General features: G+C 38.0%; 1 protein-coding gene across 9 annotated transcripts in view; it reads left to right on the top strand.

The window, feature by feature from the left end:
* The window catches only part of FGGY (FGGY carbohydrate kinase domain containing), a 137,369-nt gene that overhangs the window by 51,280 nt on the left and 67,421 nt on the right, over nt 1-18,668 (top strand). For all 9 annotated transcript variants that reach the window (XR_011099016.1, XM_068690944.1, XM_068690946.1 and 6 more), the window contains 2 exons: nt 12,389-12,517; nt 16,979-17,082. Coding sequence is in view for 8 of the 9 variants with exons in the window: in XM_068690944.1 (XP_068547045.1) it covers nt 12,389-12,517; nt 16,979-17,082 (233 nt within the window). In the remaining variant the exon portion in view is untranslated. The remainder of the gene's footprint in view (nt 1-12,388; nt 12,518-16,978; nt 17,083-18,668) is intronic.

Raw genomic sequence — 18,668 nt, 5'->3', positions numbered from 1 at the left:
GACTGTAGGGAAATGAAATATAAAGAAATCCATAAGCTATTCTGATCATTACAAAATGTACTATAAGCCATTTTCAGGTGTATCAGATAATTGTACTTGAAAGCTTCCTTGAATAGATTTCAGCATTTCCTCCTGCCACTGAAACAGCTTATGCAAAGGTCTAAAACCTACTAGAGCATAAGACTTTTAGCTTCCTGAGGTTTTTGTTTGAATACAATTCTTGTAACATCTATCACATGTGGCTTTTAGCAAATCTTCAACAAATTAAAGTAAGACTTGCAATATTTTCATGTTTTTACCAGAAAATTGAACATCTCAGCAGCGGATGGTCTTACGGAATAGTATTTTTAAAATAAATTATTTATGAAGTGTGAGTTAAAGTTTTAATTCAATATTTATGCAATGTACTTCAAAGGCAGTGCAAAGCAATTTGCCATTTAAGTAACTAAACATACATGTTTGAAATGATACTGTAGTCATTAGAAAAAGGGCCTTGGAGTGATGGAAGCCTCATAAAAGTTATCTGTCTATGGCTCAAAATTTGGCAAGACAAAAACAATGAATTTCAAATATCAGGTTTACATTTTTTAAAGCACAATATTTACAAAACAAATCAGTAAATTAGCTTCTGTTGACAGGCACTTCTTGAAAGGAAAACAATAATTCCTTAGTTAATGGCAAAAGCATCTAGTTCCCTGGGCAATTGCATTGATTTTCAACAAACTCCACATAGGATACATGGGTACACGTCTGCAGGAACTGGAGGAACAGAATATGACCTAGAGAATTACATCAAACTGTAGGCTAGAACTTGAAGCTTCTGAAAAGTACATACTGTAATGCACCTTGAAAATTCACCTTTTCAGATCCTTGGGCTCATTATCTTATGCATATCTAAAGTATAAGATGCTTCTTGTTTTGTATAATAGCGCCGAAACCTGGCCTCAGGTATAATACATGGTTATTTCCATGACCTATTTTTCTGACCTTGCCTTTTTTCAAAAAGGAAGCTGTTACATTCATTATACTCAGCTGCGATAAAATCTAAAAGCAGGACAGTGACCTTCATTCACATGTCTATGAAGAGGGAGTAAGGAGCTCCCTGTATGAATGTGGAAAACAGACAGCAATTACTCTTTAATTCCTTCAAGTTCAACTTCTAAGCTGTGCCTGCTAGTCTCTTGGTAGGATCTGGCCTCAGAAGGAGACAAAAAGACACCAGAACAAGCCAACTCATTCCCTGCCCCACAAGTCTGAGGTCTGTCTTGTGTGCTGGGGAAGTGTCTTTTATCTGCCACCCCGAATCTTATCAGTGTCACTGTATGGGAGTAGTAACATCATTCCGGTGAAAGTTGGGGTTTTTGTTTGGTTTAATGAGTGTTCAGCGTTACTTGACGTGGTAAAGGTACTTTGAATGAGCTCAGCTAATTTAAATCAATCAGGACAGTGTAGGTGCAGCTACCAGGGAAGTGCCAGTCACTCCAGCAGCACTGGGCGATCTGCAGCTAGAACTGCCTTGTATTTTGTGGAAGGAAGGCTCCTAGCAGCTCCAGAGGCGTCAGCAGTGGTGGCGAGGCAGCATCGCTGCACAGACGTCCTCCCAGGAGCCCACAGACATTCACCTGAGCACAGCAAACCCAGGATTATGCCTTGCACAAACTCAGCTGAGGCTATATTTCTAATACCACTTCAGGGCACTGTCACATGAAGTGAACAACCTCAGCTGCTGTTAACTTCAGCACATTAAACAAATTGCCTTCCTTTTGTATAACTAACTCGTGTGCACTTTCAGGAGGCGTATAATAATGTGCTGCACCCAACAGACCTGAATCCTAAGCAGTGCACTTGGCTGCCTTGCAGATTAAGGAGCCCAAAATTGACAGATAACCTCAGTAGGAGTAGGTTGGAGGGGAACTGTACATGGTCAAAAACTCCTCCTCAAATAAAAATAAAAACAAAACCCTAACAAGTCTGAAGTAATTCTTGTGGAATTTCCCTTTTTGTTCTCCTGTAGAGCTTGCCCAAGCCCACATGCCTCTGCTCAAGGTTTGTTTAGCTCAAATACAAGGATGGATTTTAATGCCTGCACATTCACATTGAAAAGAGAGATAATATTTTTTTCCCATATCTGTCCTAAAAGATTAGCAGCAGTAGGCTCTGAATCATAATTTTGTTGTAAACAAAGCAAAAATCACAAGATAAAATCAGCTGAGATTTTTTTTGAAAAATTACCAATTAAAAATAGGCAGAAAAGCTGTGCATTTTTAAATCTGTAATTGATATTAGTATTGTTTCCAATCAGACAATGAATCGCTATGACTAGAGGTTTTTTTGAAGTAGCATTAGCTTTCATGATACTGAAAATATTTATGGAAATTACCTGAGAAAAAACTTATTTAATGTAATTTTTTCTTTATTCTGATAAATACACTTTTAAACATCACTTTTAAAATGTCTTGCCCTTTAAAAATATATTTACTGTAATCAGAGCGCTGCTTGTGGTTCCAGGTAGCATGCTTCTCGTAGTTTCAGTTTAACTTAACATATAACCTTGTTGATAAGGGTGACCCTCGCTTCTGACCTTTTGCATCTTCCACCAATGTTTCCCACATCAAAGTCTGGGTTCACATATGAAAATTCCCAGGCCTCTGACATTCTGCATTTCTCAGAGCAGGCTAACCTTTCAGGGAATCCACCTAAGAAGTTGTTTGTGGTCCCTTCTGTACATTGTGAATTTACTGAGCATTTTTGCGAAGGTAAAGATTTGTATCTGGAAATACTGCAAAATTTATTGATCTCATTAATTTGCCCACCGTGAGAGCAGGCGATGGCTTGTATTCAAAACCACTGTGAAAATGCTGTGTACTACAGGCATTAGCATTTATCTGCTGTGGCGAAAGTGCATGATGAGTATCTCTTTGTGGTATTATAAAACCTAGAAAGACATTAACAATTCCGTTAAAATTTCATGTACTATAGACCTCTTAGGGTACCGAAGCGTGTATTCCATTTGGAGGAAAATGCCTGATAAATTTCCACCACAACCCTCTACTTCAGGGGCTACTTAAGGGACCAAATAATGATTTTTTATTGAATGGTAATATTTTATGCCAGGTCTCTTTTTTTTTTGTTGAAAATGGCTCAATTTGTCTGAGAGAACATTGCAGGTACTGCAGGGTAGGTTTCAGCGTTCTCATAGATTGTGTGTTGAAGGCTGAAATACTGAGCCTTTGTAAACAGCAGCTTGTTACCTTCTTTCATCTGTGATGGCACACTGATTTTATTTATTTTTTAAATATATATATTGTAAATAGACTTAATTCTTGGAAATACAGCCCTTCCTGAGTAGGTGTTTAGAGCCACATCCTCAAAAGTGAATAAATACGTGGCTGATAATTATAAGATCTTTGTGAACATCTGAGGCAGAACTGAGGGAAGTATTTGGATTGCTTAAATCTCACAGGTTTTATGGAAATTCAGTGTCTGCCTTGAACTTAAGAGTACTTGAAATTAATATACTAATGAAAATGACTGTTGCACGCACAGATTGTGATGTCACAAGATTGGGTTTTGTAGATGATTACCGTTGCCAATCCTGTTCATAAAATTATAAAACATTCTTAAAATTTTATTGTTTTTTTCCTGAACTTTCACATCACGTAGTCTGGAAATCAGTTGTATTCCTGTCTTCAAGCATCACGTCTCTGTTGCTGTTTCTTGTCTCCGAACTCGTAGTTTCTCTTTATTGGCTTTAGAGTAAGGCTGTTAGAATTGTTTCATGTTTGATTTTGACTTTGCAGGTGATGGTGGTGTAAGGAGGAACACCCTCTGGTCCTTCTACACCCCTCTGCCTAAATTCTGTTCTGGGTCTGCTACCCATTCATTCTTATAGCCAGACTCAGTAAGAATGCTTTCCCTTTTCCACAGGTTGCTTCCGTTGATTTCCAGAAGGAAATGGTCAATCTATTAGTTCAGCCAATTTTCTATCTTTTCCAAGGCCTTTGATGCCAGATCCTCCAGTGTATGTGAGGGATTTCCTTGAGGGCTGGGAGAGACAGATTTTTTCAGGTCAGTTTGTAACTGCCAGGTCTTCATAAAACTGGATTGTAACAGTGAGCTTCAAACACCACGCCTTGCAAATAATAAAGAACAGTAGGAAAAAAGTTTCTCTTAAGTATAGAGTCCTTTTATCTTTCTTTTGTATTTTCCTATCCCAAATAAATTAAAACATGTTACAATTTTGAACAAAATTAAAAGGATGAATCACAGGATATTTACACTTTTATGCTGTCAGAATCCATGGAATTTAAAAGTGAAGAGTGTTCCAAATATCCTAACATTTTTCTGGCTTCCTGTCATTTCAGCGTGTCCAAGAGCTGCAGCAACTGTGAAGGAGGTGAAACTGGCACAGTGCAAAGAGGTTTTAGGGTGTCTCCTTCCTCAGAGCTTGAGGCATTATTTCATAATATATGATTCAGCAGTAAGATGTTAAAAATATTTTTTCTCAGAAAAGCAACATATTCTTGTGATTTTTTTTTTCTTCTTAATTTTGACATCACTGAATCATAGGAATGGTTGAGGTCAGAAAGGACCCCTGAGGATCATGTAGTCCAGCCCCCCTGCTCAAAGCAGGGTCATCTCAGCAGGTTGCTCAGGGCTGTATCCAATTGATTTTTTTTGTTTTCTTTTCTTTTTTGTTTTTTTGAGTATTTCCAAGGATGGAGACTCCAAAGTCTGTCTAGGCAGGCCACCCTTTCCCAGTAAACACATTTGTTTTTATGGTTAAATGTATCTTCCTTTATTTAAGCTTGTGGGCATTTCCTCTGGTCCTGTTGCTGGGTGGCACTAAGAGTCTTGCCCTGTCATCTTTACTCCCTCCTATCAGATATTTATACACGTGGGTAAGATCTCCCTCCAGAGCTCTCATTGCTGGGCAAAGTCTCAGCTCTCAGCCTCTGCTTGCATGACGTGCCTCTGTTGTCCTTGGGGCCATTCTCTGGCCTCGCTCTCTTACATCCATGTTTCTCCTGTACCGTGGACACAGCACTGCAGATGTCATCTCACCAATGCTGAGTAGGGAGCAAGGATCACCTCCATCAGCCTGGTGATGCTCTTTCTAATAGTGCCCAGGATGCCACTGCCTTTGTTGCTGCAAGTGCACGTTGCTGGCTTGCATTCGACGTGATGCTTACCAGGAGCTACAGGACCTTTTTGTTGTTTTTTTTTTCTTTTTGTGATTGTCAGCTTCCAGCCTCTTCTGGTACACGGGATTCTTCCACTGCAGTGCAGGACTTCCCTTACCCGTTTCTTGAATTTCATGCATGTCCTGTCACCTGAGTTCTCCACGTGAGATTTTCTTGCTCTTTCCAATAACTGCTCTTCAATAGGCTGGATTAAACTGCTTCAAAATGAATAAGACAGCTCAGGTCTATCTCAATGCCTTTCCTGGGTGACAATTTTTAATTCCTCTTCCACTCTAAGGAAGGGAACCATCAGTCATCCTTTTTATTATCAGGCTGAGTTCTGCTGGCAGACTGTACCTTTCCAGTTCTCCTCTCTCATGCAAGAAGTGAGGAGTACCGTGCTGTGTTCTTTCATCTGCAGGCTTCATTGTGGGTTAGATGACTAGTATTAAAAGTTTAGAGCTTTCAATAAATAAATAAATAAATAAATAAAACTACCTGCTGTGGACTTCTAAACTTCTTCCTATAAAGTATGAAAACGAGGAGCTTTTTCTTTGAATTTTTGACTTTAATAGTCATAGGCAAAGCTTTGAGCAGACTTTGAGCCTGTTGTGATTGCTTAATATTTAAATCTGTTGACATCCTTTTTCATACAATTCTTAAAAAAAGAAAAAAAAAAAAAAGGAAAGCAGTAGGACAAAAAATAAAAAAGAAGAAGAAACAAAACAAAACATCCGTTCGCAGAAAAGTTGTAGGTCATTTCTTCTTTTTACCTGGATCATCATCTCTCTGGTCCTGATTTGTTCATCGCCTTTTTTTTGCTCAAGCCTCATACTGAGATGATTTTTAAAACAGAGATGTCTGCTTTGAGTCAGGATTTATAAAACCAGAAGGGCTATTTCAAACAATTTGCTGACATCCTCTAAGTCAGAGGCTGTTGTACTCCCTGAAATTGATGTTTAAGTAGTTTAAAGTGTATCTTAGAACCAGTCTTGACTCTATAATTTTCTGTGACAGAGCCCACTTCAGACATAAAGGTTGTTGATTGTTAGTTGCTCTCATTGCTCAGAATTAATGACTTAATTAAATAATTCATTTTTCATCTAAATTTTAACTTCTTACTCTGGTCTGCCAGACTGTAGTGACATGCCTGACCTGCACAGACTGAAATTTTCTGCTAAAGAAAAACACTGAGCTACTCAAGGTTTTTCACCAAAACTCTTGTGTGAATTATCATACTTCTCAATCCCTATCATTGCTTTTCCGACTCATTTCTGAACCCTTTATAATGCATCAGTATCTTCTCAGTATGGGTATTAGAAGTGGATACCGTGTGAATGTGGTGGGGAATAAGACTGTACAAGTATCAGAAGCTTAGCTGAAAGATTCAAAAGCATTCTTTCAGTAACTGATTGGGTTATTTTTGGTCTGTCATTTCTTTCAGTTTTGAAAAGGGGTAATTATTTCTTCAAAGAGGAGATGCTATCATTTGAATTACATTTTTTAAAAAATACAGTAATAAAAAAACATTCTGTTATGTAGTAATCCATAATTAGTACAAGTTAAATTGCCTGTACGATCTAAGTGATGTATTGTACCAAACCAGAGTCTGATTACTTGCAACTCTGAGAGTACAGCAATAGTCACGTCATCTACACTGACGATGCTCCAGTATCTTGAGAGACTGTAAGGAATATTGTACTGTGAAGAGTCAGAAATGGAAATAATCAACATACTGAAATTACTGCTTGCAAGCAGAAATGTGAAGTAAGGCAGCCAAGTTTGGATGCGAATACACTACACCTAGTTACGTAGCCATCTAAATACATGTGCTGTATAGCTGCATGCATGTCAGCCAAGTGAGTAGTGAACCATGCATTACACGGAATCTTCATTCTGCACTATTTCACTGAAATCTAGTAAAGACAACCCAACCACGTCCATCAATGTACATGCCTAATGATCCAGTGATGCAGAATGTTGTTTTTTCTTTTTCTTCTTTTTCTTTTGACCTTCAACCAGGAAAGCTTTCCATTTATACATGAGGTAGCTCTTTTTAATTTGGACAAGAAGGATATGGTATTTGTTGAAGTAGGCACCTATGGTCTGCAGACCAATTTACTTTTCAGCTTAATGAATGACAATCTGCCTGTTTTTGCCCGTATTTAGCAACCTAATGTCTGCCTTAAGTAATTCCATGTTAGGTAGTTGAGCTGTAGTCCGGTGGAAGGCATAAGCTGTATGGGAGGGTGGGATGGAAAGGACCCAAACTAGACTTGCCTCAAGCTACTGTGGCAGTTCAGATAGACAGAGATTAATTTGGAACTGAGGAAAGCCAAAATGATTTTATTTAACCAACTGGTTTTCTCACTTTTAAATAAGGTGACCTATAATATCACAATTTGTTTGGGTTTTCCTCAAAGAAAATTCTCAAGTTTTCAACTACCACGTGGGAAATTTTATGGAAGATATTTCCATGTTAAAAACAAAACACATCTGACCATTTGTAACACTCTTCTAACCACCAGACTTTCAGTCCTAAGAAAAGTGAATATTATTTTCTAGTCCACATTGTTATCCCATTTCCCTTATCTCTTAATGATCCCGTTTCTGCCCATCAGCCAGGTTTAAAAATTGCAGAACAATCAGTCACACCTCAGTTAAATGTGAGTACTGTATGTAATAGGGTGGGATAGTGAGTAATATATTTTATGTAGGTAGGGCTGGGATGACATAACGGAAGATTTATATCACTCAGGTTCCTTGTATATCCCAGAATTCTGGCATTTTGCGATGCTACTGTTATAAAGCACAAATATCAGAGATTGACCTGCAAGCTTTGCAATGAACTAAGCACCTAAATGTGCTATCCTAGATATTACAAAATCTTTGAAGAAAATGCCCCACAAAACCTATAATAATGCATCTCAGAGAAGGGAAAAATACTCTTACATAACTTATTCTGAGATCCATTTAGGTGGATGGTCCTTCTTTGTACTGGGCTCCAGTTTCCTGTGATGCTTATTTAGCACCATTTTATTTAACTAAATGACTTTCCTAATCCATGTGGTAAGTCATTTATTTAACAGCATATTTATTTTGTGTGTTGGCTTTTAAATTAAAAAGCATTTATATTGACCAGTTTTGGAGGAGTATTTGTAAAACTTAGGATGTATCCTTTGGCTGAGTTTTCTGAGGCTGCAGGGATTTCAACAAGGGGTTTTTACATCCCTTCAAGTTTGCTTGTGTCAAGTCAGTGAAGAAATGGGACAGCCCCTTCTCCTTTTTTTTTTTTTTAACCCTGTATGTTGATGCACATATGCAGCCAAATATAATTGCATATGCAGCACAACCGTGTTGTGCGTGATGGAAGGAAAGCTGCTCTGGAGCGAGCGGGTATGTCATAGCTGAGTCAAGCGGGCTCCTGCTGCGCTCTGCTTTTATTGTTTGAAAAAGGTCTATGTACGAAAAAAACCTACTTCTGTTAAATATTAGTAAGACTGTAGAGTGAATTTTGATCACCGAAGTTGACTGGAGATGTATTGTCTGCCTGGTGTGTTACGTCTGGTAAATAGCTAGTTGCTGTGGAAACTGCCTGAAAAGGTAGAGGGTCACTGGTACCACATAAATTCTTTAAACAAAACCTGATCATAGCAAATTCGAACATTAGTCTTCGAAAAAGGATAAAAGAGGAGGAAGAGATTCAGACAGCTTTTTCCTTTTGTAAACTTGCTGCTTTATAGGGGAAAAATAGCTAGAAATAGTACGTCTCACAGAAAATGAAAAGGTTGTGGAGGCACTGCGTTACTGAAACAGCTGTACGAATGTGAAAGAGAAAGTTCTCCAGCTTCAGCCATTATGGGTTTGTTTGGGTAGGTCTAATTTTGGAAATCATTATAGCAAAGGTAAATGACTTGCACAGGAGACTACTGTAAACAAAAGACTCGATGCATTTACTTTGGCAGGAGTCTTGAGGAGACTCGTTCCTTTCACTGCCTGTTTTACACAGCCTCCTGTAATGCCCTCACTGACGGCCTCTGTGTGCAGGCGGTTCTCATTTCCCTTCCTCCCTTTCTGACAGCTTCTTTCCCTGACAGGTAGGATTTAAGGGTGGCAGCACCTGCTGCTGAAGTCCTGCTGGGTAGCTGTGTAATGCCTTTGTTTTTGTGCTAGCTGTCCCTTGACTTCTCAAGCCACTGCCTTTTGCTCAAGAAAGAATCTCCTCATTCTCTCCTAGCCTAGTCCTGAGGTACCATCTGTTACAAATCCTTTGCTTTTCAGTTGTGGCTCCTCTTTGGTTGCTTTTCATGTTTTGGTTTGTTTGTTTTGTTTTTATCGTTTCATAGCTTTATACTTACAGACTGTAGGCACACTGATGCTTAGCTGAGTTTTCTCGTTTTTCGGTGAGGAGTAAACCATGGGAGTGATAATTCCCTTTCTAGGTCTCGGCCCATTCCACACCTACTTACTCACTCTTGTGTGGGTGGGGAAGCAGCTCTTGTGATGACAGGAGTGGCCATGCAGAGCCTGCTTTTTCTCTTTTATAAAGCTCCTTAAGAACATAGGCATGTAGCAGAGCATTCAGGGATTTCTAGAGCTGGGAGGATGAAGTAGAGGGGCAGAGTCGGTGTTCTGGCTGCTGCACTCGCTTGCTGGCACCTCCCTGCTGCACTCCCTGACCTGGGTGATGTAGGAGACACCTCCTCGCACTCCTTGTAGTGGGTGACTTCTGCATGCCATCACTTCCCAGGTGGTCAGGAAGCGTTGCTTTCAGTCGAGAAATTGCTCAGCTCTACCTAAAACAGGCTGGCCAAACCCTACCTTTAATGCATTTATTAAAATACAAGTTTATTACTCTGTATCTCCAACGCACAGGAGCCCATCCCTGGACACATCCTCACCCACTTGATGCCCATGGGGGACAGCAGTGCTGCTGGTCACTTTGATCTATCACTGGTGCCAAAGGAATCAATAGGGTCATTTGCTGCCGCTGCCCTTAGAAGCAGCACATTCTCTTTATCTCTGCAATTGCTCCCATAGTGCTTATTAACTAGGAATACAATAATTGAGAAGCTGGTAGGAAAAGATTTTTTTTTAGTAGCTCTGATCTCTAAAATGGAGCTTAACCACATAATAATAACACATTAAAATATTTGACCAGTATGACTGATACAAACAAGCTGCCAGTGGAATGGAGTGCCTGGAAAGAGGTTTTATATCAGATTGCTTTCATCTCGTGCTGTATATACAAGGTATCTGGCTGCTTTCAGGTCATGTAACTGGTTCTGAAGAAAAAGATGTGGTTTTAGCTGCATGAACTCTTTTGAACTTCCTTCCACCTGCAGGGTCTTTGAATGTCAGGTGAAGCACACAACTTGGATTATTTTCTGATGTCTTAAGAACCCAAAAGACAACACACAACTTTTCTTAAAGAGAAACATCCTGCTCTCAAAACTTATTGAGGGGTGAAATCACAAAAGATACAGCTCTTGTAACAGCTAGCACAATTGTTTGTGTTTACACCAGGAACTAATAAAATGTAGGCTTCTTTTGATGTAGAAGATAGAGATGTAAAGAGATGGAGAGATGAGATGTAAAGATATTATCTCTTCCTCCTGTATAAGTTAGTGGAGAGTGATGACTTCTGCTTAGTGTGCCTAATAATTGAATATAAACCCAAAGCCAAATCAAAAGTTTTGGCCATACATATTTGTTTTAAATTTCCAGTATGAGATTCAGCCTGACATTTCAGAGACAGAGGTGTGGCCGTTGACAGAACAGAAACTCTTGGCACAGCGAGCACGGAGCGGTTTGCGTGCTGTCTGCAGCAAAGGCAAAGGTCTTCTGCCACGGTGATGTATAAAAATAAAGACCCACTTTCCACCTGTGAATTTAGTATTAAAACCTTCTTTTCAACAAACAGTAAGGTAGCATAACTATTTTTAGAAGATAATGCTCATGGGCATTGGTGTGTTCCTGCTAATTTGTGATACGCTGTTCCCCTTAATTGGCTTCTGTTGTGGACAATGTGTTGCTTCCTTTCTACACATCAAAATGCTTTTTAGGTGTAACATTCTCACTTGAATCAACTGTGAAAGTAGGCTTTTCTTTCTTAAAAAGGAGTTTTGTCAACTCTGCCCTGAAGATTTGCCGAACTGAGTAATGCTAAAGATATGTACTAGTAAATGAGCACGTCTCTGACTTAAAGCCATGGTATTGGCAGGAAGGTGTATGAGAGCTCCTGCTGTGGCTTTCACTGCTTCTCACCCACCAAATCTTTAGATAAATAAAGGTGTGTGTGTGATTGCAGGAGCTGCCACTTATTGCTTTGGCTTTGGTTAGACTCGGCTGCCAGAGAGGAGTCTGTTGGGTGCGGGAGAGTCCTTAAATTCAGAAAGTTTCATGAATTTAGTTTTTTTCTAACTCCTGAGTTACCTCTATCAGCATAGTTTAATTACTGAACAATATCTCTTTCAGCTAGAAAGAATTAAATATGTTATGATAGTGGAGGCGAGACCTGACACAGGCTCCTTGGTGTCAAGGCAGAGGGAAGGGTTGCACCGACTGTGCTTGGAGTGACCATAACATTCTTCATACTTCCAGCAAAGTCCCAAAACTGGATGATTTATGCCTACGAGGAAGTAGAGCTGCAGTAGCAGGAATTTGATGGTTTAGGCAGTTTGAGAATTTCTGTTGTTATAGCCACCTTATTGCTAGTGGAAACTCTCAGAGAGGGTAGAAATCGGAAGGAAAAAAAAAATTGGTCATTGTCTTATGCAACAGGAGTTGCGAGCATGGGCTGAGCTGAATCCCATTCCTGCACACAGGGAATGGCTGCAGGCAGTGTAGTCAGCAGCTACCCCAAGAACTTGGAATTTCTGCACAAGTATTTCATATCTCCTGGAAAGGTGCCAAGCAGAATGTAATTGCTCGTGGCAAAATCTTTCTCCGTGGCGAGACAGGACATTGAATGCTTTTGAACTTTAAAATTGCTATGGGGTAGCTTGATCTAGCATGGTTGTGTTTAATATACAGACACATAATGAAACATATTTCTTAATCAGATAGAGTTCTTTGATACACTTTTTGTTTTATATGTACCACCCTAACTTCAGGGGGAGGAAGGGAGTTCTTGTAATAACGTATGTGTTTGTTTTTCTGTTTGGTAAATTGACAGGTGTATGGTTTTTCTTGTGTCTGCCCAGGAAACCACGTCTTGTCTCCTGGAGAGTCTGTTGGAAAAGGTCTAACGCCAGAAGCTGCAAAAGATCTCGGTCTCCCGGAAGGGATTGCAGTAGCAGCATCTCTCATTGATGCGCATGCTGGAGGACTAGGTACTCAGTCACATATTTGCTATTCTTGGAAACAGGAATGTATTGAATTAATTTTAGCCATTTTTTGCATAGCCTGTTTTGTATCCAGCAATTTGCTCTGATGCTATTCTTATGAAATAGCATAACTAAAATAAAATAAAAAAAATCCTCACAATAACTACTAATGTTGAATATCTGTTTATAGCAAAGTCCTTAAATATCACTGTTTATTTCTTTGCAGCTGGGTTTCCAAATTGTGCATTAACTTCTTTTAGTTCCACTTTGAATTCCTGAGCTGAAACACCATTGGGTTGGCAAGCCAACATGATGACAGTTTGCATCTTCTATTGCTGAAAATTTTGTGGGGATAAGTAAGAGAAGTAAAAAGTTTCAGTTTTGAGGGAGAAGACTCATGTCTGAGGCTTCTTCATAGTTGGTCTTCCTTCTTAGCATTAGGAGCAATTCATCCCTGGTTTAAGTAATGCAGCGGAGCCTTTTTCATATACATTTATGATAGCAGAATATGGAATATATACTAAAACCAGTGCCTTTCCTTTAGCTGTAAGAGGATGTAAATACTGTATATTCAAACAAAAGTAAGCAATTCTTGTTGTAGCAAACAAGAGTGGAGGGAGAACTGGCTGGTGAAAGGTAATTCCCTTCTGAGGCTTTCAATATTGTATCCATAGATGGAGTGGAAGGCCTAATAGTTTTCCTTCTTTCTTTCTTTTTTTTTTTTTTTTTTTTTTTTCCAGCACAGTATTCTAACATGCTCAGTTTCAGGTGTATTGAAATATGTTTGGTGAGGCTGAAGTCCTTCATTTTCATACTATGCTGTTTGTCCTTATCTAAATACAGTCAAAAACAAAGTGATTCAATGTAACTTTCAGCAGGAAATTGAGGTTTTTTAGTTTGGTAGGTTAGAAAAAATTTTTACCTCAGAAAGTTTCAGTGTTATTGAAGCAGTACTGTTCAATGGAAATCTATTGCTCATCAGAATATTTTTATCTAGATCTAAATGAAATATGATTAGTTGCTAAAGTACCAGTTTTGTTTCAAATATTTTGTGGTGTTTTAAACCTTATTTATTTTTCTAGAAGTTGTGGCCTGGAACTTCTTATATGTTTAAATGCATTTACTTTGCTTCTGTAATTTTTTTCTGTAATCTTTTGCTTTTCTTATTACCTCAGAAGAATTAGCTCTGGATCCAGTGTTTTGTTTTGACCACAAAGGAGTGTATGCAGCAAGGAAGACTGAGTTTTAGTGTCATAGCTGTAGATATGTTGAGTCCTTACTATTGAGACTGATTTAAAAATCAGTTTGTGTCAATTAGTATCCTAATTGACCAAATCGTACGATATCTAGGTGCAAAAAAATGGCAGTGCCTTGGCTGTTTTGTGTTCTTGAAATGGATGTAATGATAAGCTGGTCTGAAATACAAACATTATTATGTTAACAAGTTCTGAGAAAAATATTTTAAATTAAACTTTTAAATTTTGTTTTTAAATTTAATGTTGTGTCTAAACAGGTGTTTGGTGTATTCTAATGGACTTCTTTATAGTCACCTACCCTTTTTACAAATTGGACCATAGCATCAGATCTTTTGCTATTAATATGTATTAGTAAACATTTTTTGTAATGGCTAAATCATGAATGTTTAATCAGAGAGTTTCTGTTTGTCTTCCTGTCTTCATACTGTGTGTACAGCAAAGTATTTATTAAAAAGTGGAGAATTATTTGCAGCATCTCAAACCTCTTTAGAGTTTGGGACCAAAATCTCTGTAAGACTACATTCCAGAAATAGAAGATAAAAGAAAAAAGTTTACAAAATCTGTTCTGAAGAATTTATGCTATATGTATTTTGAGGATTATATACTGAGGACAACAGTTTTTCTAAAGGGTATGGCTTATATATTAGGACACATCAGGGTAGTTTGCAGGACAATAACATCCAGTGGGTGCCATTACTCTCATTCTTGAACAAATTCTGCTTGTGGTTTTGAAAATAGCCTGTAGTAGGAGAGTAAGGAAAGCAGCCCTCTTGCATCCTGCAGGCTAAACCAAAACAGCGTGATGGACATCTTGTTTTCAGTGTTAATAGCATTTGATGCGCTGTTCATATCTGCTTTTGGCTGGCTATAAAATGTATTTTTGCTGGACGGGTCCCTGGAGTTTATGAAGGCTTTGAAGTTTTGAGTAAAATAAGGTAAAGATAAAGAATTATTTAATACGTATGTCAGTAGAGGTCATGTATGACTCCTCAATCAGTCCATCTGATACCTATTACAGAAAGGTAAAAACCTAAAAGCCAAATAGATATGTCTTTCATTTTGACCTACTGTACCAATTTAAAAGAGTCTACAGATAAAAATGTGAGTATGGGAGGCCAGTCTTTTGGGACTGATCTCATAAAAAGAGATCAGCATTGTTTCAGCAAAACTAGAGGATTTATTGTCCAGTATCTAAAGTACTTTGTCATTGTGGAAGAGATCCAAAAGTATGAATGCTTAGCATTGATTGTTTTAATAAAATCTGTCCTAGAGTTTGTGTGATACACAGACTTGTTCTCAGTTTGTCTTCAGAACCTTCACAAAATTTTTAGTCTGCTTTAGATTATGAAAAATCACAACTAAATTAAAGATAAAAGTAACTTCTAAAAATAGTTACATTATTATTGGTTAATAAAAACATATACGTTTTCAGTATTACTATTATTATTTGCTATCTGACTTAAATTAATCACAAATAGGAAGACTCCAGTAACTCTAAACACTAAAGCCATTGACAAAATTCCACTGATTTCAGTAAAACCCAAAAGGCATATTCTGCAGAATGCATATTTTGCAGATGCATGTTTTCATAGTGATTAAAAAAAAAAATCTAAACATGAAGCTCTTCAATTTTGTATTGTTCATGAAAATACATTTGCAACATATGCTGACAAATCAGTTTAATATTTCTTCGCTCCGAAGCATGAACAGTATTTTTAACTCCTTTTAGAATTTTTAATACAGTATTTTCTAGTACAGGAAACTGCCTTTTAGATAACCGTATCCACAATTCTTAATATAAACTCTTGCACATCTCTGCTTGAGCAGTGAAAAATAAAGTGTAAGAAACATTACTTTTAGTTTTCTGTTGTTCCTTACAAATAAGCTCTGTGTATGACAGCCATGCTTCTATGTAGTCACAAGCCAGCTAAGATAAAGGGGTATAAGGAAAGATTTTTCCTTATAAGGAAAGACACTAAAATTTAGCCCTTAATTTTCTGATTATTTTAGTAACTTTCAACCATGATAATACCACAATAACCATGACAACCCTGATAAGACAAAGCCCAACAGATTGATTTGGGCACCATCTTGCAATGGTGTCCTACATCAGAGGGTGTTAATGGAATGTAGCATGCTAACCACAACACTTGGCATCTTTCAATTCTTAAAATCTTTGATTTTAAAAATATAAAATGTCCAGCAAACGTTTTTGCCATCCTCCTACAGTGTGGAGAAAGGTTGTTGTAGGCTTGTTTGTTTCTTTGTTTGTTTTGTTTTGTTTTTGTAGGATTGGCAACATAGTCACCAAACTGCACCTTGATCTGATTGATTGAAAAATAATGATCAAGAGAAACAAGACAAACTAAAGAACATTTCTTGTCATGTTGCTTCAGTTTTCTGGATGCAGGACAATGCAACATAAGAATGCAACCTAAGAGAAGAAGGAGAGGGCAGAATTTCCACTTCAGCCTGCCCTTAATTGATCTAAGCATAATAACATGCATGTTGAAGTTGGCTGTAGATCTGCCCCAAATCTGTAAGCACACTCCTGGCTCTTCTCTGGCATCTCCTGGTATAAATTCCTGCTGTGAGCTGAGTGCTTGTTGAATTTGTCATCCTTTCTGTCCTGTCCTGGATGCAGAAGCTCCTCATAGACAAGCACAACTCCTCTTAGGGAAGGAGGAATCTCTCCTCCTGAGGATGCTTCTGTCTGATGTGGACAGGACAGCAGCAGCAGGCAAGACAACAAACTTGGCATCTTTCCAGTCTCCTGCCAAGTTATCCAATATTTCAACTCTCCCCTGACAAAACCCATCATACAGTATATACAAGATAAACTGTCAACAAATAAACATACCTGCTGGAGTGCCTTTCCTAGCAAGGCAGGCTTTTATTCTGTATCTTAGTGTACAACCTAAGAAGTAAACAATAACCAAAGGTCAGCTTATAGTTGAAATAACACTTAAAGATTATGATGATAAACATGAACAAGAAATCATCTTGTGTCCTCATGCATCTGTAATAATAATTAAAAAACCTCACACATTATATCAGCTATTTTATAGCTTTGTTTATTTTCTAAGTAGACTTATTATGATTTGCAGTAGCGGTGTGAGATACTTGGCAATTATTTGTGCATGGAAAAGCACTGTTTTGTGAGGGTTGGCTTGCTCTTCTTTAAAATCGAATTTTAATTTTATTTTAATAGGAGTAATTGGAGCAGATGTGAAAGGACATAACCTGCCATGTGAAAACCAGCCAATTACATCGCGAGTTGCTATGATCTGTGGAACATCTTCATGCCACATGGGGGTAGGTTGTATGCATAGTCCTAATTTGTACAGAATATAGTAACTAATGTGTCTGAAGGGAAAAATGACCTTTGTACCTCTCACCCTTTTCTTTTGCCTCGATTTTTTTTTTCTGGTAACTCTATCTTTAACTTTGGATATTAATTATATATTACCATGCATTTGCTATTAAGCAAGGACTTTAATAGTAGTAGAAATCAATACTGAAAAATGACATGAAAAGTAAAAACCGCGATGCTAGAGTGGCTTAAAGAGCAGGCTGAAATCTGAGCTTGAGTTATCTGTGACAAGCTTGTCACTAATGTGTTGCAGAATAGTGTCTTTGGAGAAGGAATACATATCTCCAGTCACAGCCCTTCTCCATCACCACTTCACTTAATCAATATAAATCGTTCTACCTCTGAAAGTTGCCATGATCTATAGAATTATGATCCGTATCATGACTAAAAAGAAAAACCTAGATAAGCAATTTTCACTTTGCTAATTTTTCTCAGAGAATTAATACAAAAGCTTTTTCTGAAATTGCAATTAAAATTTAGTGTCTGCTTTTGAAATTTATACCTTTTTAAAATGTATGAGTCTGAAAGCATTCCATTTAGATAAGTACCCTTTTCTGCCACATTTTTTATTTAAAACTCATTTTGCTCTTAAATTTAGACTGATAATAACTTGTTTTTTCCTAAATGAGCACATGGCAGTGGGAGTGCTAGAGGCTTTAGAGAGGACTAACATGCTTCATGGAGAGAGATATCCAGTAGAGAAAAAGAAAGAAAGGCAATAATAAAATGTCAGGTTTAACAGAATCTGTAAGTTGTCTTTGTAGTAACAGCATGTATTAAAATGGTCTTGTCACATGGATTGTAGTTCAACAAAGCATTTAAGCACATGATTGAATTTAAAGATATGAATAATCCCAGTATTGTGAAGTAGAGCATTTTTTAACAAAAGCTTAAATCCTGTACAACTATTGGAATATATTTGGGTTCCTTCCCAAGTAAGAGATTCAAACCTCTAACTCCACCACTCTTAGCTTACTCTGTCTCTGAAAAATCACATTGATACCTCTGTATCTATCAAGGTGCAGTTAAGGCACCCTGCAGATACCAGCTCTGGGGGAAGACCATGCCCCTCCAAGCCTGCCTCTATTTTATTATTTCCACTTCTGATGGAAGTTTCTGCCCCTTCAGAATAATCTGTTTATGTGAACTCTTCCTAACCTGTTTCATTTAGCTGAGTTAGTTTAAATCATTAAACTAAGCTGGGTTAATAGAGACATAATACTGGGCTGCCATGAGCTAAGGAGCTCTCAGACAGTTTCCCCAAAAGGTCTGAGGGCAACGTGGAGCAGCTGGAAATGGGCCAGCTGGCTGTAACTTACTCCTTTAATATAACTCACCCTGGAGGAGGACATGTGTATGGTTATTTATTAATTTTTAATCTATGTATATTGGTAAGTTCCAATGTAGACCCAGTTCACAACTGCAGTTTGTTTCCTTTGCCAAACTGGAGCAAAGCATGTCAGGATAGAGACTTTAACAGCACTTGCTGTGTGTGCACTCCGTGACAATGTTAGACATGGCTCCATTA

This window comes from Anas acuta, chromosome 8 (genome assembly GCF_963932015.1).
Source record: "Anas acuta chromosome 8, bAnaAcu1.1, whole genome shotgun sequence".
NCBI lineage: Eukaryota > Metazoa > Chordata > Aves > Anseriformes > Anatidae > Anas > Anas acuta.
The sequence above is the reverse complement of the archived record's forward strand: the minus strand, read 5'-3'. Positions and strand labels throughout refer to the sequence as shown.